Genomic DNA, 24,082 nt, shown 5'->3' with positions numbered 1-24,082 from the left:
TTGAACATGGCGGCGCTGTCACTGCTCCTGCTCGCCTGCCTGGCCAGCTTGGCCCACGGCGGGGAAGAGAACAGCAGCGGTAGCAGCAGCCCGGAGACCGTTATCATCGGACTCCGGCTGGAGGACACCGACAACGTGTCGTACATGGAGAACGGTGCGTCGAGGGTGAGCGAGTGCACTCAGGTGAAGCTGCGCATATACGGGCTCAACATTCAACATCAACAAACAGACATGGCCCCGCATAGCCTTCACCGAGCACGAGAGGAGCTGGCCAGCAGGCTCCGGCCCTCGGGTGGGCGAAGCGGTTCTGCAGCCCTGCGGCATCCGCACCTCGGACATCATCATCCTGCCCTCCATCGTGTTTCACCGTAGCACCTCGGGCATCGTGGAGATCGACAAAAAGCCCCTGCGCAAAACTGAGAAGAGCAAGTCTTATATTTGTGTACTTCACTCACTGCCCGCCGGGGGCAGCGACGGGACCCAGACCCCAGCCCTGTGATGTAAATATATAATTTACCGTCTTAATTTCTATGCAGGTAAGTACTTAATCAATAATAACTCAGATCGGAAAGAAAAAACCAGAGTCCGTGGTGTTAGAGTTCTTAGGGGTTTTATTCCTCAAAAAGGAATGGTCAAGACCAGAATATCATGTTCTTCCCACCGCAGGGGTGGAAGAAGGGATAGAGCGCTACATTTTATTGACAGTACATAGCTTATATACTTAATTCATGTCATAGAAAACAGTACAGTAGGCGTAACAGCTGAGAGAAGACAAGATAACAGTATACACGTGTTACTAGTACGTAATCAGAAGGCGTGGACTAGGCGTGAACTGGAGGTGTGTGCTAGAAACGTCACCGGTAGGTGTCACTAGGGGGTGGCACCAAACAGAAATGTTGCAATGTCAGCAGAAATCGGAAGCTTGGATGCGCGCGCAGCTGCATGACGTGTGTTTGACGTGAAACTGAAGGGTGCAGGGGACTTGACATTTACACTGACGGAAAGAGACAGAAGTCTGGCATGTCAGATCAACTTGTACTTCTATCATATCTGATATCTGATGTTTGGGAACCATATTATCTGGACGGAAAGGTCTCTGGGGCAGAAGCTACTCTATACTGACTATGGATGCGTGTGTAAGCGCCTGAGCGTCTGCATGAGAAGCGTGGGGCATGGGGCCTTCCATGGGAGCATGGTAACAGAAGCTGTGAATTACTTGCACGGAGACAGGTCGGCCCTTTGGCCCCGTAGCTGAGGGGGATGTTTACTGAAGCTAGTAGGCAGGAATGCATTTTCGAGGAGCGGAACAGATAACTCGAAGGTTATAGTCAGTCTTGGCAGGCAGCAGGCTGAGCTGAGCGCGGTGGGCCGCGCTGGAAGTAAGTCAGAGTTCACGGGTACAGAGGCAGCCTGGGCTGAGGCTGTCAGAGTCAGAAGCCAGAAAAGAGGCTCGATGGCAGAAATTCAGGGCCTACCTTGCCAGAGCTGAAAAACATGTAAGGTACACTACAAAAAGACGTTGGCATAACATACTTAGGAACGGACTATTTAATCCATTCAGGGTGGATCTGAAAGAGGACAAGTTAACGTTGGACGCAAATGTATTTGCGTCTTCATAGCTGGCACAGGAGGGAAGTTACATGCACTTTAAGCTGGTACATGGAGACGGTGGGGTACGCGCTAGGGAACACAACTTGACCATAAAATTTATATTTCCTCATTCCCTCCTTGTTCCCTACGGACCCTTCATGATATATCGATCCTCATGAATCGATCAGTTTGTTCTTGTAACATCATTTGCTCTTCTTTCTTTCTTTTACGCTTTGAGAGAAAACTGGAATGTTCAATACAAGAGGTGGCACACAGTCCACAAATCGCTGGCCCGCACTGCAGGCACAGGCAGCAACTGAATACTAGGACTAGGCCAATGCCTAGGAAGGATAGGATCTTCCATCCCCAAGCGGTTAACGTTGTCCAGAACCAACCGGACCATGTCCAGGTGCCTGGATTCTGATGTATCTGATTTGCAATTTTATGGAGACGTGTAATAGCTTGATATACAGATGGTGCGTTTTGTGGAATGAAAACACAGCAACTTGACCCGATGACCTTACAGGCTCCGCCTCTATCTGCCAAGATGACGTCAATAACAAGACGATTCTGAAGGACAACAACCCGCATGGCGGATTGCTCTTCTGTTAAATTACCTAGGGCGGAGGCAGTTTCATTCACTACTGCTTCAAGTGTTCTAGTTAATCTGCGTATTAGTTTACTATTTTGAACAGGTCCTAAAAAGAAAAAGAATCCTTTATTAAAATCGGTGTACTGTTCCCATGCCGTTTCTGTGTAGTCGACAAGTGTGATATCTCTTCTGGGTCTATTCTTTACTAGATTTGTATTTCTGTGGTAATCAGGAGGAGCTAGGAAAACAAGTGGCAGAAGGAATGCAATGTAACAGGTACCATCCCAATCTGGAGGTAGGCGTATGTATGCGGTATGACCACAAACAAAATAAGAATGACGAATAGCTTTAAAGGACGATTTACCATGATCACTGAATTCGACCACAGTAGTGCATTTACTATGACCTAAGTGTACTGAACCTTTCTTCCTGATACATAATTCACCAGTGACTGGTAATACTGACATAACGGGTAGAACTGGTGCGGCTTCGGATTCAACAGAAAGAATCATAAGGCTAATTGTGTAGTTACCTAATCCATATACTTCATTTTCTAGATCAGTTCCTATTCTAGTGGGGAGTCCCTCCTTATCAGGGTAACAGACGTCGAGCAGGACCAAGTTCAAGTTTCCCCAAACCCAGCCCCCGTCGAAAACAGCAATATCAGGATCTAAGGAATTAATTATTTTAAACCATGCACCACAGGAACCATTGTGAGTGAACGGGTACGGAAAGAGGGGCAGAGCTCCCTTGTAATTCTGGTAGGGAGGGAGTCGGCCACATATCCAGCAGTCTGTAGCATTGTTAGTTTGATGGGAATGGTGTAACATACTAATGAACGTGTTGTTGCGCAGCGCAAGTCTGTAGGAGAGTTCATGTGGAGGTAACTCGCTAAAAGTGTGTTCAGCAGAGGCATTGTAAGCAGATTGTTCACGCTTGAAAATAGGGTAGTAGATAGGGAGAAGAATACTTGCAACTATTATCAGAAGACTTAGAAAAAACATTATTAACAATGTCACTATACAGTGACTACGCAGTGATTTACAGTATGTACGTTTCTTGAATTCTCTCTCTCTCTCTCTATCTCGATCTAGGGGATACATGTCAGAAACTATTTAACCGATTCACCTAGGGGAGGACTTAAACAATTAAACTGTCTGACTTGCTAGATCGGAGCTTGAGTCTGTATTCCTCTTGGGGAGTTTTTTCTCGTTCGGAAATTTTAAAGTCACTGGGCTTGATACAGTCTTTGGAAGGGGTGGATGAGCCTGGGTCGGATTTCAGTTCATTACACAGTTTAACATGGCTCATATGGACCCACCCCTTCCTGCCCTCAACCTTCACCGCTGTCCTCGTAGTAAGTAGAACGGTCTTCGGCGATTTCCAGCGGGGCTCCAACGGACTTTTCCGGTCGAAGTTTCTTATGAGTATCAGATCACCTGGACGGACATCATGTGGCTTTACATCAGTGTTGTCAGGGAAAGCTGCGGCAACCTGTGAACGACATGATTGGAGTGCAGACATCAAGGAGGCAAGGTAATCTGTCAACATATTGCAATCAACATCAGTAATTCTTTTCGGAATGGGCGTCCCCCACATATTCGGTGGTCTACCAAAGACCACTTCGTACGGGGATAGTCCTGATCTCGAATGGGCAACCATCCTCATATAGAACAGTGCCACTGGCAGGGCGACTATCCAGTCGACCCCTTTCTCTTTACATATTTTAGCAAGTTGTGTCTTTAATGTCTGATTATGCCTTTCTACAAGGCCTGCGGCTTCGGGATGTCGGACACAATGGAATTTCCACTGGTATCCTAGCAATAAAGAAACTTCTTTCATTAATTCGGATGAGAATGGCTGACCGTTATCTGAGTACACGACACGAGGCAAGCCGTACCGTGGGAAGAATTCACGAACCAACTGCCTGGCAGTGGTCGGAGCAGTGTAATCTGGGACTGGGTATGCTTCGGTCCAACGGGACAGAGCACAAACAATTACGAGAACATATTTAAAACCTCGACAACGGTCCATCTGGATATAATCCATCTGGAGGACTTCAAAAGGGTGATCGGGAGGATGAAATCCACCTTGCTCTACAGGGACGCTTTTACCTGGATTGAACTGACAACAGATCATGCAAGTACGCACTTTCTGTTTTGCTGCTGCTCGTAAGTGTTTATTGTTCCAAAGATTTTGTAAACTGTCTAGCATCGCTTTTTCTCCTAGATGTGCTGGACTATGTGCTGTGTTAATCATGACTTGAACCATAGAGTCAGGGAGAAACCATGTAGATTTTCCCTTCGTCATCCAACCTTGATCTGTCTGGATCCCTCCTAGTTCAATCCATTTCTTCATTTCTTCTGGGGTAGCATGTGTCTGAATATCGATAACATCTAGTGTGGGATCCCTGACTGTCATACAATGTGTCGGTCCTATTGTCTTGGTCATGTCAGTTGTCTGAGTGTGAGTCAATGCTGTATGTTTTGCTGTCTGGTCTGCCAGGTCGTTACCTTGGGAAACAGAATCTGTGACTTTAGTATGTGCTTTACACTTCATGACGGATATTCCTGAAGGCAGATGTATTGCTTCTAACAGTGCTTGAATGAGGGGACCATGTTGGATCTTGGCACCGTGAGAGGTCAGAAAACCTCGTTCTTGCCATAACATACCGAAGTCGTGTACAACTCCGAACGCATAACGGGAATCAGTGTATATGTTGACATTTCTGTTCTTGGCTAGTATACAGGCTCGGGTCAGAGCAATAAGCTCTGCTGCTTGAGCTGACAGTGTGTCAATACGATGTATTTCTTTAACTTCAGTTTCAGTGGTCACTGCATATGCGGCCACTAATTCTCCTGTACTTGTTCGCATACATGAACCATCCACATAAAGTGTCAGGTCTGGATTTGTCAATGGAACATCTGTTAAGTCTCGTCGGGGCTTTGTTACTGCATTAATGATCTCTATGCAATCATGCGGGGCTGGATCTGTCATAATTGTAGGTAACAGTGTTGCGGGGTTCAGAATGCTGCAGCGTCTGATCTCTATGTGTGGCTGGAATAGCGTTAATTCGTAACCTGTCAGTCGTGCTATAGTTAAGTGCTGAGTCTGGGTTCTGTTTAAAAGAACCTCTACAGAATGTGGAACTTGTACTGTTAACTGATGGCCTAAAACAATTGAGTCGCTCTGTCTTATTGCTAACGCTGTTGCTGCTACTGACTTTAAGCACGCAGGGAGTGCCTGGGCTACTGAGTCCAATGTACTAGAAAAATAAGCGCAAGGCTTATGTGAGCCTGCTTGATCTTGAGTGAGGACAGACAATGCTGTACCATCACGTTCTGTAACAAAAAGGGTAAACGGTTTGCTGTAACATGGTGTCGCTAAAACTGGTGCTTGACATAATGCTTTCTTTAATTCCTCAAAGGCTTGTGTATGTTCCTGAGTCCAAGGGAGGGCAGTCGAAGTTGCTGCCTCCTGCGTTGTTAACTGAATGAGTGGTTTAGCTAGAAATGCATATTGAGGAATCCATTGTCTGCAGTACGAGGTGAGGCCTATAAAGGCCCGCACTTCCTTTTGTGTCTGGGGTCGTGGCATATTTACAATTAACTGAATGCGATCGGGAGTGAGCTGTCTCCCCACTTTGGACAGCAAGTGACCCAAGTACACAACTTGCTGAACACAGAATTGTAGCTTCGAAGGGGACACCTTGTGTCCCTTGTCTGCCAGGAAATGTAAAACTGTCAGTGATGCTTGTTCACATTCGGGCTCACTTTGTGCGGTGATCAGCAGATCATCGACGTATTGCAGTAAAGCGGTGTTAACTGGCATTTGGATACAATCTAGTTGTCTTTTCAGTGCTTGACTATAGATGCTGGGGCTTTCTGTGAATCCTTGAGGTGCGCGGGAAAATTTGAAACTTCGTCCATTTAAACTGAATCCGAAGAGATATTGGCTCTCTGGATCAATAGGTACACTAAAGAAGGCGTTCTTGATATCAATTACAGTAAAGAACGTTGCTTCTGAATCAATAGCAGTCAATAGGGAAGAGATATCGGGGACCACAGGGTACTGTGGTACAATACATTTGTTCAGTTCTCGAAGATCAATCACCAGCCGATATACTGGCGGTGCATTGGGGTCGGTACGTTTAAGAATTGGAATGATAGGTGAATTACAGATATTGGAGTCAGTCTCTACGACCACTCCTTGTGCTATGAGCTCTTCAATGATTTCCAGTAAAGCCACTACAGCATCGGGTGGTAACTTGTATTGTCTGATTCGTGGTAGTACAACTCCTGTCTTGAGTGTAACACGGTATGGTGTGATATGCATACAACCCACATCAGTTGGGCCTTTTGCCCACAGGTGATCTGGTACATTTCTCAATCTGACATCGAATTCTCGCAACACATAATGACCCTTGAAATCCCGTAGAAAGAGTCTAACTCCCTCCGGGGAACAGCAGATTATAGCTCCTAGAGCCTTCAATGTTTTAATTCCTAACAGATTTTCTGGGCATGAGTTCGTAAGTAACAAGTCTGTAACTCGTGATAATGGACCCACAGCCAAGGGTACTGGTTCCGATACTTCATTTACAATGGGCTGTCCTGAAAAACCAAGGGAAACATTCTGTGAGCCTGAGAGGGGTGCCCCTGGGACTTCATTATGGCTGATTGTGGTGCGGCTTGCCCCTGTGTCAATTAAAAACTTTCTGTCTTTTCCCAATACTTGACTGTGTACATAAGGACCTTCTTGATCTACAGGAATTTCAATAAGAGGCAAGCCAAATTCCCTCTCTAGGCTGTTTCATGTGTATCGTTGATACTCAGGGTAAGCGGATTGGGCATACTGGTACATCTGTTGAGAAACTTGTTGAGTCGTGGCCGTGGGCTGCGGTACCGCTACTGTCTGTGCTGTATGCGATGAAGCATGCATAGGCTGTGTGTTTTGTATGGGCTGTACATTCTGTGAAGTCTGTTGCTGAACCTGATCTTGTCTAGGTGGATGCGGTCTCTCTTTAGTTTTACCTGTCGCTATGTTATGTTTCAGAACTGGACATTCATGTACGTAGTGACCTGGCTGCTTGCAATAGTTGCACGTCCCTTTAACGGGACCTGCGACGTGACCTGTCTGGTTCGTACCCTTTCTGTTTCGGTCGGTATGGACCGACTGGGCTACCAACATTTTCATTTTCGTGTCTTTCATACGTTTCTGTTCTTGATCCTGTTCTTCTCTAATTCTATTCTGATGGTATTGTAACATTTGTAACATCTGGGATGGCGTATTTGCTTGCCATGTACTCTCAACCTTGTATACACGATTTTTAACTGCTAACAGGGAATTCTCAACCAACTTTGATACAAAAAGATGCGGGCACGATTCGCTACTTGGTTTAAGACCACTATTAATAATAAAACATTTCTCGAATCTTGAATAAAAGTCACTAGTATCTTCGTCGGGCTTCTGTTTACATGCTGAGATTGCATCCCAGTCTTCTTTTCTAGTTGCCAATAATCTTGGCAGAACCTGTACTATTAAACCTGGTAATGCTTTAGTTTTGTCCCCAAGGCCTACCCCTGGGACTCGTTTATTCTCTTCGTCTTCTATTTCTGCCCATACAATCTTTTTCTCTCCCACCTCCCATTCCTTTTCCTTTAGTTTCTCGTAGATGCCCGTGGGCAGTAGTACCTTTAACATTTTCATGATATCATCATATGTGTAATCCCCCATCAATAACATGTCTTTAAGCTCTCTGTGAAAACCTGCAGGGTCTTTATCATGGCTCGGGACTAGTTTCTTCATTTCTAACAGTACTAACTTAGTCAGTGGCGTGTGTACATACACACGTTTCAAGAGATGATCCTCACCCATAACTGGGTGTACTTCTCGTAAGGGGTTCTGACTTTCAATGCCACTCAGGCATTGCATGTGATACGTTTTCCTTTCTGGGGGCGGAGCAGGAACATATTCAGAGCTTATGAAAGTGTTATATCTATGTCGTTGTTCTAGAATTATTTGTATTAACTTGGTACTTAAACCTCTCCATCTATCCATGAGTAGTGCTTCTAATGTTTCGTGTAAGGGACCTGGATCAGAATGTTGGTTTCTGTATTTCGTGAGGAGGTGCTGAATCATGTATACCCCTGCTAGTTTCTGTTCGTCTGGGGAGAGGTTCAGAAATGTCTGCGCTAATGTATCATCATTATACATATCCGGATTTTCAGCCCATAATATGGCTGACCGGGCTAGTTCTTGTTCATCCATCGAATTGAGTATGTGGTACCCCACTCGGTCTCGGAGTCTTTTATCAGTCTCCTGGAACTGGTGTTCAGAAGAATTCGGATTTGTTAAGGCAGAGAGGAAAACTCTCTTGCTTTCTGGACGGATACCTTTCCTAAGGTAAGTTCCCTTACCTACATACGCTATAGTATCTGTAGTCTTTTCTGGTTCTTCAAGCTCTTCTTCCTCCTCGGAGGAAGCCTTTTCTTTCTCTTTTTGGTGTACATCTATTATTGCCTTTCTAATTTTCTTGTACATACTGGCTATGCAAGTTCCTCTATCGTGTTTTCCTTCAGATATATTTTGACCCCACTTGTTTAGTGCATCTAATTCACTCTGATCTGTCCCAGGCCTGTCTCGCTCTCTTATTAGGCAATTTATGAAAAAACGTAGTATCTGTGCTTGAACGTCAACTTTCTGTCGCTCCATGGCCTCCTGAATACTGTCAGGGTCTTTCCCTGTCTGAATAAACTCATATATTCTATCTAGGCGCTCCCTCATTCCTGCATAGCATAGCAGGAAATCAGTAGCAGATCTTAACCGTAGTGATGCCATCATCATTACATTGTCTTTACCAGGTACTGGATCATATCTGCAAACTGAAAGGTTTTCCTTGAATACATCAAGGCTGGGAGACTTGAATGTAAAAGGACTCCGAAAGTCCCTGAGCTGTAACCTGCGTGTCAATGGCGGGGTGTGTAGACCCCCCTCCGCACCCCCTGAGGCGGAAACTTGGGCATCATCTCTCGGCGGAGTCTGTATCTGAACTTGAGCTTGTCTTTTAGTAGGATCAGGTAGAAGTGGTTTCGGTAGATCAATTTTAAGTGCGGGAAGTGGTGGAGGTGGTGGAACAGGAGGTTTCTGTTGTGGTACTGGCGGAATTTGATCTTGGGGCGGGTTACCACCCCCGTCCCTGTCGTTAGGCAGGGCGCGGACAGGCAGATTGGTGTAAGCGGGTGCTACATCCTCTAGATAGGAATTCAGGAATATGTCTTTAGTAGTCTTATGCATTACTTTAGTTGGAACTAATGGTGGCGGTAGGTTTTTCGGTATTTCAGAAATGGCCTCAGGCGAACCCTCAGCCGCGAGATACATACCGTTCACGAGGTTATTTCGTGCGCGGTCTACTTGTTCTGTTTTTACTCGAATCCCCTCGGTAACTAACTCGTTTTCTTGGGCCTTTTCTGATTCTTTAAGTCTGTCTTCTCTACGTAGTGCTTTTTCAGCACGCTTATGCGATTCCTTACGCCAAAACTCTATGGCGTCTTTCTGAGATTGTCTGGCTTTCTTTTTCCATAGTACTTCCTCCACCTTCATGATGCACTCAGCATCCCATGTTCCGTTAACAGGCCATCTGTGTCTTTCGTCTAGGTGCTTAGTATAGTCGGCCCATAACTCTAGAAATAATATGGCATCTATGCCATGCTTGTGGTACATGAAGTTTCCTGGAGTGTCCCTAGGGGGGATAGGGATTGCTTCCTCTAGTATCCCTTTCCTAGTTCCTATCTGCTTTAATTTATCGAAAAACGGCATCTTGTTTACTTAATACTGAATACTCAATCCTTACTACTTAATACTGAATATAACTAGCTATACAAGAACACAATAATGCACATTTAAGAACGGTCACATTCATACCACGACATTAATCATACGAAAAGACATTTAAGACATATATCACTACCCTATATAACGGATGTACTGCTAAACAGTACAGATACACTGTCTAAAAACAGTGCAGACCGGACTTGTGTACCCAAACCCATCTAGATACGTCCCAGCAATGGTACTCACCGGGAAGCACGGAAACAGAAGGCCTCGGAAAACTCGACTGGACTGGACTGGACTCGGCTCGACTTCGGAAAACTTCGGAAGACTGGTGGGCCTCTTGACACCTCGGACCTTGCTTCTTTCGGCTAGGCTCTGGTCGGGATCCTCCGCACTCCTCACCGCCTCGTCTGGGTACTGATCGCAGTCTTCGTCACCTCCGTGGGCCAGAGGGAGATGCAGGAAATCCTGCCGGTACGCGTAGTTTCCGTCTAACTGATGGCAGGGGACAGAGCTTGCAACGCACCAACCGGCGCGTGAGGTGGGGGAGGGGTCCCTGTTCGGGCGCCAAAATGATGTAAATATATAATTTACCGTCTTAATTTCTATGCAGGTAAGTACTTAATCAATAATAACTCAGATCGGAAAGAAAAAACCAGAGTCCGTGGTGTTAGAGTTCTTAGGGGTTTTATTCCTCAAAAAGGAATGGTCAAGACCAGAATATCATGTTCTTCCCACCGCAGGGGTGGAAGAAGGGATAGAGCGCTACATTTTATTGACAGTACATAGCTTATATACTTAATTCATGTCATAGAAAACAGTACAGTAGGCGTAACAGCTGAGAGAAGACAAGATAACAGTATACACGTGTTACTAGTACGTAATCAGAAGGCGTGGACTAGGCGTGAACTGGAGGTGTGTGCTAGAAACGTCACAGGTAGGTGTCACTAGGGGGTGGCACCAAACAGAAATGTTGCAATGTCAGCAGAAATCGGAAGCTTGGATGCGCGCGCAGCTGCATGACGTGTGTTTGACGTGAAACTGAAGGGTGCAGGGGACTTGACATTTACACTGACGGAAAGAGACAGAAGTCTGGCATGTCAGATCAACTTGTACTTCTATCATATCTGATATCTGATGTTTGGGAACCATATTATCTGGACGGAAAGGTCTCTGGGGCAGAAGCTACTCTATACTGACTATGGATGCGTGTGTAAGCGCCTGAGCGTCTGCATGAGAAGCGTGGGGCATGGGGCCTTCCATGGGAGCATGGTAACAGAAGCTGTGAATTACTTGCACGGAGACAGGTCGGCCCTTTGGCCCCGTAGCTGAGGGGGATGTTTACTGAAGCTAGTAGGCAGGAATGCATTTTCGAGGAGCGGAACAGATAACTCGAAGGTTATAGTCAGTCTTGGCAGGCAGCAGGCTGAGCTGAGCGCGGTGGGCCGCGCTGGAAGTAAGTCAGAGTTCACGGGTACAGAGGCAGCCTGGGCTGAGGCTGTCAGAGTCAGAAGCCAGAAAAGAGGCTCGATGGCAGAAATTCAGGGCCTACCTTGCCAGAGCTGAAAAACATGTAAGGTACACTACAAAAAGACGTTGGCATAACATACTTAGGAACGGACTATTTAATCCATTCAGGGTGGATCTGAAAGAGGACAAGTTAACGTTGGACGCAAATGTATTTGCGTCTTCATAGCTGGCACAGGAGGGAAGTTACATGCACTTTAAGCTGGTACATGGAGACGGTGGGGTACGCGCTAGGGAACACAACTTGACCATAAAATGTATATTTCCTCACCTGGATAGAAACCATTTGGGTGTACCATGATGGCGAGGACACCAAAGTGATCCTGGGCGAGGAGAAGTCCTTACTACCCTTCTGGCTTCAGGTTATTTCCATTGGATTGCTACTGCTGCTCTCAGGGATGTTTAGCGGCTTGAACCTGGTCCTTATGGCTCTGGGCTCCATGGAGTTGCGCATTGTACAGAAATGTGGCACTGAAAAGGAAAATAACTATGCCAAGTGTATTGAGCCAGAGCGCCGACAGAACAACTACCTGCTCTGCTCTCTTCTTCTGGGCAACGTGCTGGTCAACACTACTCTCACCATCCTGCTTGTTGACATTGCTGACTTGGGTCTGGTGGCTGTGGTGGTCTCCACCATTGGCATTGTCATCTTTGGCGAGATTGTGCCACAGGCCATCTGCTCGCAGCATGATCTGACAGTTGGAGCAAACACAATCTTCTTAACAAAGTTCTTTATGATCATGACTTTTCCGGCCTCTTACCCTGTCAGCAAACTGCTGGACTGTGTGCTAGGCCAGGAGATTGGCACAGTGTACAACCGTGAGAAGTTGCTGGAAATGTTGTGTGCCAAGACAGTAGAGGGTGTTATGAGGATGTTATGACTCCTCTCCGTGACTGCTTTATGATTGCTGGAGATGGCGTACTCGACTTCAATGCCATGTCTGAAAATTATGGAGAGCCGCTACACTCGCATCCCGGTCTACGAGGCCGAACGTTCCAATGTTGTGGACCAGCTCTTTGTCAAGGACTTGGCATTTGTGGACTCCGATGACTGCACACCACTCAAGACGATCACCCGCTTCTACAACCACCCACTGCACTTCGTCTTCAGTGACACCAAGCCTGATGCCATGCTGGAGGAGTTTAAGAAAGGTGGGATTCTACTTTCTGTTCTTCTCCTTTGTGCTCTTTGGAACTAGGCCTGAGCTGATTGTTTTTGATGAACTCTAAAAAGCGCACATTTTCAGGTGATTCTGCGTTGGCTGAATCTATCAAACTTTTTAAAAGTTTGAGCCTGGGGTCTAAAGTAGTGATGCAGTGAGCATATTTATATTCGTTTTTAAGCCCTGCCAATGAGGTCAGACCTGATGGGATTCATTGCACTGTGTAGTTTGAGTTTGACGGAATGGTAATCCTCCTCAGTAAAATTCAGAATCTATAAATAGCCGTAATCCTTAGCGAAATACAAAATGCTCAGGACAGCTGCCTTTAACCATAAATTGTGCAATGAACGCACAATTCAAAGCTTTCTCAGAAGCTGACTTCCGTGTTTGAGCATACTCATCACACAAAACATACCGGTCACCATCTTTGAATGAAGAAGACGGTTATCTGAATAGCTACTCTTCAATAAACAATCTGCAGCAAGCCATTCATTCTGACCTTTTCATATTATAGCCTTTTTTCCTGGAATTGTCTCGTTTAGCTTTTTTAATCCAATAAAAAGTAATTCCCAAAAGCATACATCTAATGATGGTTGCAATAAAGCCTGCAGTGTATAATTTCATGCGCTATCTAGAGTTTTCTATGAAGATCTTTCTGTTTATAGTTATGCACATTAAACATGCAGAAAATGGTCCCGAACATGCTAATTGAATTTAGCAGAAAAAGCCCAACGTTGCTCATTTCACCTCGCATTTTGTGCATAGCAAAGGGATCTTTCCAAAACGTCTCAGATTAAGATTTGTGCACGTGAGTAGCCCCAAAAACGCAAACCATGCGTAACAAAAGCAGCTATGCATTAAGTATGCCTGAGCTGGAATATGTGACTTTTGACCCCGTGTGATGTTTTTATTGTTGTTACCTTAACGACCAGAAAATCCTGTCTTCTCCTACTATTGCTTGTCTATCACCTCAACCCCTACCAGAAAGAACAAACACTTGCAATGCAATAGGTCTCGCATTTACGCAAGTTTATGCTATTGGCATTATAAATGACAATGCCTTTTATTTATGTTTTAAAAATGAAAACAAAAATAAAAGGCATTGTTATTTGCAATGTCAAAAATGCATGGCTAAACTTATAAGGTCCCAAATGCGAGACCTATTGACTATGCCAATGCTTGTTTGTATTGGATTGGAATGAGGGTATTGTATAGAGTGGATGGGGGAGAGTAGAAGAACACCAGCTATGGAGTTCTGAGTTTGGAGGTAAAGATCAAGGAAAGGAAATAGAGAGGGTGGTCTGTGAGGCTGGTAGGATACAAGGAAATGATTTTTGTATCAGTGCAATGATTAGAAGGTAACAATGGAACACCACCTGTATACTTGCTAAGGGCAGGTGCTAGCTGTACCCAACCATTCTTACTCCCTTTGCTTGTGGCACACCTTTGAATAGGTCTTCACATTTTGTTGTGGGATGTATGATTTGAAGGTATCTGCCACGTTCTGATTCTGACCTCCTGTTCAACCAGATCTGGATGGTGTTTTTTCCTCACCGCAAATTTAAATCTAGTGGAGTTGTTTCCTACGAAAAAAAAGTTGCCATGTGCTACTTTAGTGCATGCTCATGGGATTAGTGTCTCCAGGTGTGGCTATGCGCGCGAGCTCAGAGGCAGATACTAGTTCAAATATAAGCACCATTCTAATAGCAGGCGTACAATACTTTATCTACATCAGCGTTTAATCATAACAAACTCCTTTTTTAAAAACAATGAACTGTGTTCAAACCAGCACCGGGATTGTCTAAATAATTGCGCATGCGCGGCATAGTAGTGTCTCCTTCCGCGTCTGTTCCGAGATTTCTGTAGAGTGAACGCCCCTTCTACCTCACTGTCTATCTATCGGCGGTTACTTAAGCATGAAGGGCGGTTTCACTATCACCTCCACTTCCGCTTGGCTAACGATCAGGGGCACCGACGGACAGGTGAGTGTCCAATTGGACTCTCCTCTTTTCAGCAGTTTCGTTAGATTTGGCAATACCAGTCAGCTTGTGCTGACTACACACCATCAGAGGCAGCTTGGATGGGTCTTTTATCTTGACACGTCGTGTTACGAGAGGGGACTCTGTTGTCTAGCATTCTTTGGAAGTCAATTATTCCTCCCACCTATGCCCCTCCTTTGACTGGGTTGTATAGTAGCCCATGGTCCATATAACTGAATGAAAACCTTACATAAGACTACCTAGAGGCACTCTTATTTGCCTGCACTCTTAAGTATCCAGACTATGTCGTGTGAGGTTAGATATTAAACATGCTATTTATAATGTGTCATACAGGATGGTGTGTGTGGTTGTTGCCTTGACAGACGGGCTCCTCCATACGTTCTTTGGGTTATGTGTGTAGAGCAATTGGCTTGGGCATGGTAGAGTTTCTCACTGTTCCCTTTTTTCTACACCGTAGAGCGGGGCCTCATACTCCCGAGCGGTTGCCGGGTGAGGTGAGGTCTTCACCCACACAAGGCTGGGTGAGTATCACTGGGAGGAAATGCCTCTAAGTGATTAAGCTATTATGCTTCTTCTATATATGCAGAATGTCAATTATTCATGCAGGTGTGTTTTTCTTTACGGTCTCTGTGGACGATAATGGTGGTGTATGCGTGAACTAGTGTTGTTGTACAATTATCTTTGTTTTTTGATAGGAAGAAGACATGCTTCTTTCCCGCCAGTGGACGTTCAAGCACTGAGGTTCCTGGTAGATATGTATCTATGAATCTATCTATTAGTAATACTTATTGTCGTTTTTCACTTAATATACCACCTAGTAGTCATAGTTGCAGTAGCTAGTCTATACCTAAGGTCCTGAAGAAAGCTGGGGTAATTCCCCGCAAGCTGAAACATGTCGACCAATCTGCACAGCGCCATGAGGTAGTCTTACTACCAGGCGTGTTTTTAAACCTTGACACATAGATTTCTGTATACACGTTCCTTCAGTATCTATGTAGCCAATTTTATTCATCACTACCACCTAAGCACTGCACATTATTAAGTCCACTTCATGGTAAACATCATGGCTAGATTTCTGACATCCATTCCCACACCGGCACTGAATGGCTGGGTGTGGTTTGGTTTGATCAGCAATTCCCACGTGACGTAAACTCCACCGTAAGGGTGGGCTGATGGGTTTTGTACTAGCCTTTTGGTTTCCAATATTTTCCAACAGCATTGGTTCACTTATGCATCCTGTTGTTTCATAGTCACTGGTTCAGTTACACACCATTCCCAGACCTGTTCTGCTCTATTATGTGTTTTGTATGTGCTACTTTAGGCCTGTGCAGCGAGTATTGGAGAAAACTAGTGTCCCACAAGCTCTGGACATCCAGTACAAAATATGTAGCCAACAAGGTGCCTTACACCATCTGACAGATGGAAGAAATAGTAAATTGTACTTTTATGAGGAGAGAAATCACAACAGGAGGAAGAACAGAGGCATATTTAGGGTTCTGTCTAGGGTTCTGACCTGTTTGTCTGAATATTGTTAGAAAAAATATTGTCTGACAAATTATATTTAGAACAAAATATTGCTAACAGAGATATCATTCCTGGTAGTGGAAGGAGGTAGCAATGGAATGTGACAGCCAATACTCTTTGCGGTGGAGTGAAACAAGTAGACTATAGACGCAGTTGTGCATCAACTTCGTGTCAAAGTGGTGGAAAATATGAAATTGCCACCTTAAAAGAAACAGGCGCTGCAGCCTCACTATTGCCTCTGACCCTATGTTGTAATCCACCACCTGCGCCACCATCAACTTCCCTGGATCGGATCAACAGAAGGGCAGCAAAAGAGTGTCGAGCGAGTACATACTGCAGCAACACTCTCAGACTGAGCTAGTGCACAGCCTGGCACTACTCTTGGGAGCAGCGGGGGCTTAGTTTGTGTTTGGAGACGTCTGTAAGCAAGATGGGGTAGGATAACCAGGACACCAGGAATCTGACTTTGAGAGGCAAGAGTGAGATGGCGCGTGGTGGGACACAAAGTATATTTTAGGGTATGCATAAGTTTCCCATTCTCCTCTCCTCATCAGAAGCACTTCTTTTAAGTGGGCAGAAGGGATGCATTGGAGAAACAGGAAGATTTCAGCTTAGACAATACAGACTTTTGAAGGACTTTGCCTTGAGCGCCCAGGTGTTATCATCCAGCACATGGTTCTGAGTTGCCAAAGATGACACGAGCTGCGGTCACACAATGGAACACCAAACATCCCCCGGGAAACACATTGCTTTTGTTTATGGTTAACCACATACAGTTCAAGACTGCCTGGAACAAGGACTATCTGACTAATCCTTTTGGTCTTCAGTACAGAAGAGAATGTTGTGAAGTGTGTGGTTTTATGACGCATCAACTCACAATAGACACAATAGGCCTATAACGAGATTGAAGACTTACCATGTAGGGCTCTTCCCCTGGTTCACAGTCTGGGCAGCTCTGGCACAGCCCCGTGGTCTGGTTATAATACTCGTTTTCACCACAGTTGGAGTACTCAGCGTGGACAGAGTATACCAGCGATATCTGTGACCAAAGAAAAGACGAATTAATGTAACTTCTTGGTGGAACTTCTAATAAACCCCAAGACAGCACTGAGACCTTGTGTTTTTTGATCAATAATTCTTCATTTGTCCAAAGTTACTTTTATCCTTTAAATGTCACGAAGAGAAAAATGGCACAGGTTATTGGTCAGAGCAAACTACCAAGTTTTTATTCTTGCCACTCAGTCCAAAGGACAGATAATTGACAACGAAGTCAAAATACCTTTCTATAAAAAACTGAAAACAAAAATCTCGAATTTATTCCCAGAGAAAACTTTTTTTCTGCAAGGTTGATGTAGAAATTTCTGACATACTCATAGCTTTGCGAGGAGTTATATACATGTTTACAGCGTTTTGGAACTATACATATAGTTTATGTGACAATAAAGATGATTGATTCATCAAGAGTTCGGAGCAATTTACAAATCAGGTATCTGACCCTAGCAATTACTTGAAAATAGGTTTAAGTGAAGAAGATTAGAAGGAGGAGAATGTAGAGCGCAGGAGAGTTAAGGTGAAGATGTGAATATGTATGTCTCTAGATGCCGTCAGCCCAAACCCCATTTTGGCATAATGGTCAAAGCCAATGCTTTTGGACACTTGAGACATGGGCGCTCCTGTATATTACGCAATTTACATTTGTGCAAATAAATCTTTGCAAAGGCAATGTTAAGGTTACATTTTAATGTTATTATGTTTCTTTGGTCATGTAGTGAGTCAAGTTGAGGGATGGGTCCTGCCTGCCCTTCAGGTCCTGTGTTTTACCTTGCATTTGCTAAGATACAACTTTTGATTCAACTTCATAATTGAGTGTTCAACATAATACTAATATTTTTAAAGTGGCAGCGCCTTTTTTATTCTTTTCCGTACACATCATTCTTTTTTGCAAGATGGTGTGCCATTACAAACTAGAGGGGATATTGGCACATGTTATTATAGTTTAAAAGTTTGTCAAAAAGAATAATGGTACAAAGAAGTCTATTTTCTTTAAAAAAAAATATTTCTATGTTTTCTTTGTACAATGCTAACTGAATGCTTAGAACTTAGTTCTCCTGGTTCCAAAGCAGCTTCTGCCTTTAAGAGTATACACAATTCCCCAATGATAATGGTCTTGCTCGAATAGCACTTAAAGAAATTCACATTTTCAGATACGCAAGGCATTGGTTCTAGCAGATAATGGACAAATTATCTATGTGAACTGAAAAGGCACACATATCTAAAACTGTGTATTTCTTGTCTCCCTAGCCATTACAAGTAGGCCGGTCTTTCCAGATGCCCTCTATTACAATAATTCTTTCTTAGTGTCCCACTGAAGTCATTCCATCAAAGCCCTAGACCGTATACAGTCCCTTACCTAACTCACAAGCTGAAACTCAAATCTTATATTACCCCTTAGATTAATTGTAAAGATTCTCAAACCACCCCATCACTAAATTTCAAACCACAGCAGGTGAGGACTGACAAAATATAAATTTTTGTACAATCTAAAGGAAATAACAATCTCTCCTTTGGCAAAAAGATGCCCTCTGCAAGATAACCTTGGTGATATTTGGGCCATACGTTGCTATGATGTATAAGATGCTAAAAAGAAACCTATGTTACTTCATTTTTGAGACGTTGACCAATTGGAAGTGTAAATCTCGTCTAACTTTTAGCTTAGATTGTACCAAGCAAAAAATGTACTTCATTTTGTGTAAAAATTGCATTTTGTTTCAATTATTTTTTCAGTTTCTGCAAAGTATTAAACTTTCATTTTAAAAGCTAAAAATACTTTATCATCCCCAAATTTCCTGTATATTTACATTACAGACGTTCTGCTAGGTCTCGACAGTCAAGCCAGCTATCCATTGAAAATGCCACTGGAATGTGCCAAGACCAGGATACAACACCTGAGCATCACAAAAAGGGCACAGCTCCCTGCATCCTATTATTTGGAAGACATAAAATATTGTTTCAAACACAAAACTCCAGATTTGCCCTGATTCTGGTGCAAACCCCTTTATAAACGTCTGTAGGCAGAAAATATGACCTTAAGACAATACCAGTAACACTTCATCACAAGCTAAATCAGACTCTGGTTTACAATAGTTACCCTGGGACTATGTGGAAGTTCAAGGGGTGGGCAAAAGCACTAAGTAACAATGCTTTTGGAAGAATGTTTCCTACACAGATTTAGGTTAACATAACACAGGTAGATTGTAATGAGGTGCCTCTATTTTCTACATACAACGATGAAGGCTTACCATGAGGAGTCGGAAAACACGGACCCGTCTGTGCTCCTCCTCCTGGGCCATATCCTTCTGGCACTTTGACCTGTAAAGATAGGGAGAGTTAGTATGCACATAACAGCCAAATTCAGTTGTCGCTTGGAAATTCCTACATCTCATATAGCATCATGGCATTGAGACCTGCACACCCACTGGTTCCCAAAATGTAAGTACCAGTTCAATCCCTGCAATCTGGCAAAGAAAACCCATAAGGTTGCACTCGATCTGGTCAATCAGAGTGCATGGACAGGATGGGGTTAGTGCTGCTAACTGCGTTTTTGATTTGAACATTGGCTCTTTGGGAATGGTAATATGCAACAGGGGCAACCCATAAACCACCTGGAACCAGGGACAAAGACCTCATGTGAAACAAGCCCTTGTGGGAAATGCAATGATAAATACTCAGATATACGTATAGAATTAGACAAGAAGATAAGAAGCCATAAAAAAGCTTTTTGAATACATAACATTTAATGCATGAAGGCTTTGCTCAGTGCTCAAGTGATTATACAGAGCAGTAGAGCTCAAAGAAACTTGAGAATGTGTATAATGCAAGCGGCAATGGAACAATAACTGTTTCATTGTTGCTTGTACTGCTTAAAGTATCTCCACAGTAGAAAAATCAATTCAGAAAAAAAGTCCAATTGAATCAAAGTTTGATGGCGTTTCGATCCACAGTGTTAAGGGTTCATTTTAGGGACATTAGATTTAGAGGACATAAGTTATACTAAATTCACTTGATTAGAATACATTTGGGAAGTAATCATTTAGTGAAGAGTTGTGTTTTTTGAATAGTGTGAAGGAATCACCTTGTCTGAAGACAGATGCAAAATGCTTGGGCATCCCCACCAAAATATGAAAATTGATTAAAAGTTAGTCAGTCAGTCAAATATCTTTATTTCGGTTAATAAAAACCATAAAAGTTAGAACATTAAAATCGACACAATGTTGCGAGGCAGAGAAAAGGAGAATTATCTAGTGAAATAGGGCCTGATTATGACTTTGGTGGTGTAGGAGGGGGCCGCCATGCCAGAACCCCACTCCCACACCACCAAAGTCAACCGCCTGCTGCCCGCCAGATAACGAGTCATTTTGTGGTCTGGTGGGCAATGTTGCGGTCCTACGGTGGTGCAGTTCTAAGGCTCATATGTGAGCCTTTGAACTACGGTACCAACGGAACTGGGGTGCATGCACACAGAAGGGCACACCATATGCCCCTCTGCATGCACCCCCATACACATGGGCACCATGGGGCCCTGAAGGGGCCCTTTTACTTTTCTGACCATCACACTTCATGGCGGGATTACCGCCATGAAACGTGTGGAGGTCAGGAAAGTTGTAATATATTTGGCAGTGCAGCAGAAGCATCACCAGCATATTGTTACCCCAGACCACCGCTACACCGCAGAGGGATCGAGGATCACCAGCGGTTAAGGCGGTCCTATGGTGGTCCGACCGCCATAGTTGTAATACGGCAGTTGGTCCACTGGTTCGGAGGTCCCCGACTGCCACTGCACCTCAACCTCAAGAATGGAACAAATACTTGGCATTGCGTTTCAAATTGGGGGTTAAGATTTCAACAAAAGGAGATCTAATTGCCTTTTTCAGAGTTTGGGAGGACGTGATAGTTTGTCATAAATGTGGCAGAAATCCCACTGTGTTACACGTGCATTATAGCTTAAAGCACTTATAATATGGCCGACAGGATATTTCTACCCTCCAAACTCTAAATAAGGCCCTATATATTACCTGATATTCCTGGGGAAAATAAAGCATTTATGAAAATCTTCAATCATTACTAAATTAGGTGTTCTAAGATTTTATCTGTTGCCTCACATGCTGGTCGGTGCAATGGACCTCATTGCGAGTGCCTCGTAATTCTCACTTCAGCCGGTAATGGTAGTTACTGGTCCCATTGCCAATTCAAAGATCTGCTGAACACCACAGTTCTGGACATTCTCGCCTAGACATTTCACCTGCTCAAAGCATGAGAAATGTACAGATGAATCACTAAGCCAAAATGGGGCAAAAAATGCAGAAATTGGAGCGGAAATATGGTTGTCATTGCATTATTCCCCAAAAACAACTAAATAATAGTATTGCCATTGCCTGTACCCCAAAAATACCATTACACACGTTAGTGGTAGTTTTGAGAGGGGGCACTGGGACATTTTCCAGCCCATTTAAAATGGGACCTTTAGTAGCAGGATGCTAATTTTGTTTTTTGTGCTCCCACTGTTATGACCTACAGCAAACGTCTGGGAGCAAAGACAATAGATTACACATTTTACTATGTGTTCTATAGATTGCCTGGCCCTTAGTGAGCATTAGAGATTCCATAAATGGCTGGTCAGAGAAATGACAGAATCTGCTTAACTGCATTACTAACATCTTGGAGGTGCTGTCTCTCAAATCACCTAATACTGGGTTATAGCCCAGCATTCATCATTATAGCCCCAGAGGGATGTTCTGTATAACTCAATATGTATTATGAATGGTAACAGAACAATGTCAGGTGCTCTGCCAAAATGCACAGTTTGTTCAGTGACTAAATAGTGGTTATTTGTGTCCCTTAATGTGCTTCCTATATCTAATGTAGTTACTGATGTCATTAAAGGTGAAACAGACTAAGATTATGGATATCATTTTGAGGGATGTCATCAATGACCCTCATAATGTCATTTCCTGTTTGGGCACTTTTAATGGATTAACTGAGTAAAAACATAAATTTCCTTTTTCGAAGATTAGACAGGATGTTTCCAGTTTACAGATTGAAAAGGCTCGATTTCAGAGATGAGCGTCCACTTGGTTAACAACCACTTTTCCAAAATTTACAACAGAAGTGACCTCTTAAAGACATAATGTGTGCAACTCAAGGATGGGTCCATATTCTGCCCCAAGGCTTCCACCCTATATTTCACAGATAAGAGCGTGAGGTAAGAGAATGTGACCAATAGGGCCTTGCTAGGGGCAGCCGACCAGCGGGAGGCCTGGCCCTCCCGGGGACTTTTTGCCAAGGGGGATGGGGGGGGGGGGGCAGCCAGCACCTCAGTTGGGCTGGTTGGGCTCAGTGGGCTCCCTTTGGGCTGGTTGGACTGTTCTTGGGCTACCTTTGGGCTGGGTACATAGGTTGGGCTTTGTGGGCTCCTTTTGGGCTGGTTGGGTTTTCTTGGGCTACCTTTGGGCTGGGTACATATTTAGCTGGATATTTTGGGAAACTACCCACCATTTTGGTGGTAGTGACCCAGCAGCCGGTTGTAGGCGATCTGCGGTGTTTCTCTGTTTTTCCCTCCCGCCCGCCCTGGGTTTCTTTTCATCTGGGGGGGTTGGTACTGGGTTGTAGGGTTGTGCAGGAGAGGTTTTTTCGAGGTAGTCTTGTTGGGATCAGGTGCATCGGGGGTTATGTTGTATGGGGGTTTTCGTCGCTGGACAGGTGTGTTTTTTGTAGGCCTTTTTGGTGGCGTTTTTCCTAAAAAGTGCAGGGGGGAGTTCCTGAGGTCTGGGTTTACAGTTGGGTAGATATAAGAAGTTATATAGTAGGTAGGTAGGAATGTTGAAAATTGCAAGTTGGTGTTTATAATTGTTCAGGGGGATCCAATTTTAGGGGTGGGGGAGAGGGGTATGTTAGGAAGTATATATTTAGTGAGGTTTAGTTTTATTCGGCACAGGCCAAGGTTATGTATTTGGAAGGTGCACCTGTTTCCAATAAAGCGGCCTTTTACACACCAACAAGCTGGTCTGTGGTATGTGCTGCCCCTCCCCACCCCACTATGGGCCCAAACTACACTTCAACCGGTATTCTGAAAATATTTCCGCCCTGCCTGCATAAGTCATATGTTCCGATTTAAGATGCTGTGATAGATAGTGTGGAAATTCTAAGAGGTGTGTTGCGTTTGGTATTTATTAAGTATGTCTCTCAGCCAACATTATAGGTGAAGTGACATTTTACCACATCCCAGACTTTCTAGTATGGCGACGATCTTGAATGCATTTTTGAGAAGTCTGGTACACCATTTTGCAGTGCCCAGCTGACGACGAACTGGCTCTACTTTCTCAAAACCTTAACAGCAACTTTAAACTTTTCAGTTTTGTAATTTTACAGAATGTAATATTTAACTAAAGCGAGCGTGAGCTGATCACCTAATTGTTAGCAGAAGTCCATACAATCATCTAAAATGCCTTTAGAGTATCAGTAGTGAGGAAACAATATGTGGCTGGAAAATGAGGTGTTCGCATCAAACCACCAAAGTTGAAGTGGCACCAAATATTGCATGTGATAACATACTCATTTCTGTTTATCTTGCATTTCTAGAAACTCCAGCACTAAGGTCAGTGCTGAATCTAAAATGGATAGGATAATAAATCAAATATGTTACAGCATGTATGATTGCTCCCTAAAAGGAAACCAGGGTCTATGGACTATTCAAGAAAGGAGGGTATGTCATTTCAAAATCTTGAGTCACTCTGGTCTGGCTGCCATTTTCATGATGGATGGAGCCTGGCTACAGAGTCTAAGTACCTGCAGCCCTGCAG

The 24,082-nt window shown here is 44.0% G+C and overlaps 1 protein-coding gene and 1 pseudogene across 6 annotated transcripts in view; one reads left to right on the top strand and one right to left on the bottom strand.

Annotated features, from left to right (window-relative positions):
* EDAR (ectodysplasin A receptor) overlaps window positions 1-24,082 on the bottom strand; it is a 494,038-nt gene that overhangs the window by 208,092 nt on the left and 261,864 nt on the right. For all 6 annotated transcript variants that reach the window (XM_086934280.1, XM_086934281.1, XM_086934284.1 and 3 more), the window contains 2 exons: window positions 19,526-19,595; window positions 17,143-17,265 (listed from right to left, as the gene is read on the bottom strand). In XM_086934280.1, coding sequence (XP_086790406.1) covers window positions 17,143-17,265; window positions 19,526-19,595 — 193 coding nt within the window. The remainder of the gene's footprint in view (window positions 1-17,142; window positions 17,266-19,525; window positions 19,596-24,082) is intronic.
* LOC147697211 (metal transporter CNNM2-like) lies at window positions 7-16,118 on the top strand (annotated as a pseudogene).

This window comes from Lissotriton vulgaris, chromosome 8, assembly GCF_964263255.1.
Source record: "Lissotriton vulgaris chromosome 8, aLisVul1.2, whole genome shotgun sequence".
NCBI classification, from domain to species: domain Eukaryota; kingdom Metazoa; phylum Chordata; class Amphibia; order Caudata; family Salamandridae; genus Lissotriton; species Lissotriton vulgaris.
This window is presented reverse-complemented; position numbering and strand designations above follow the sequence as displayed.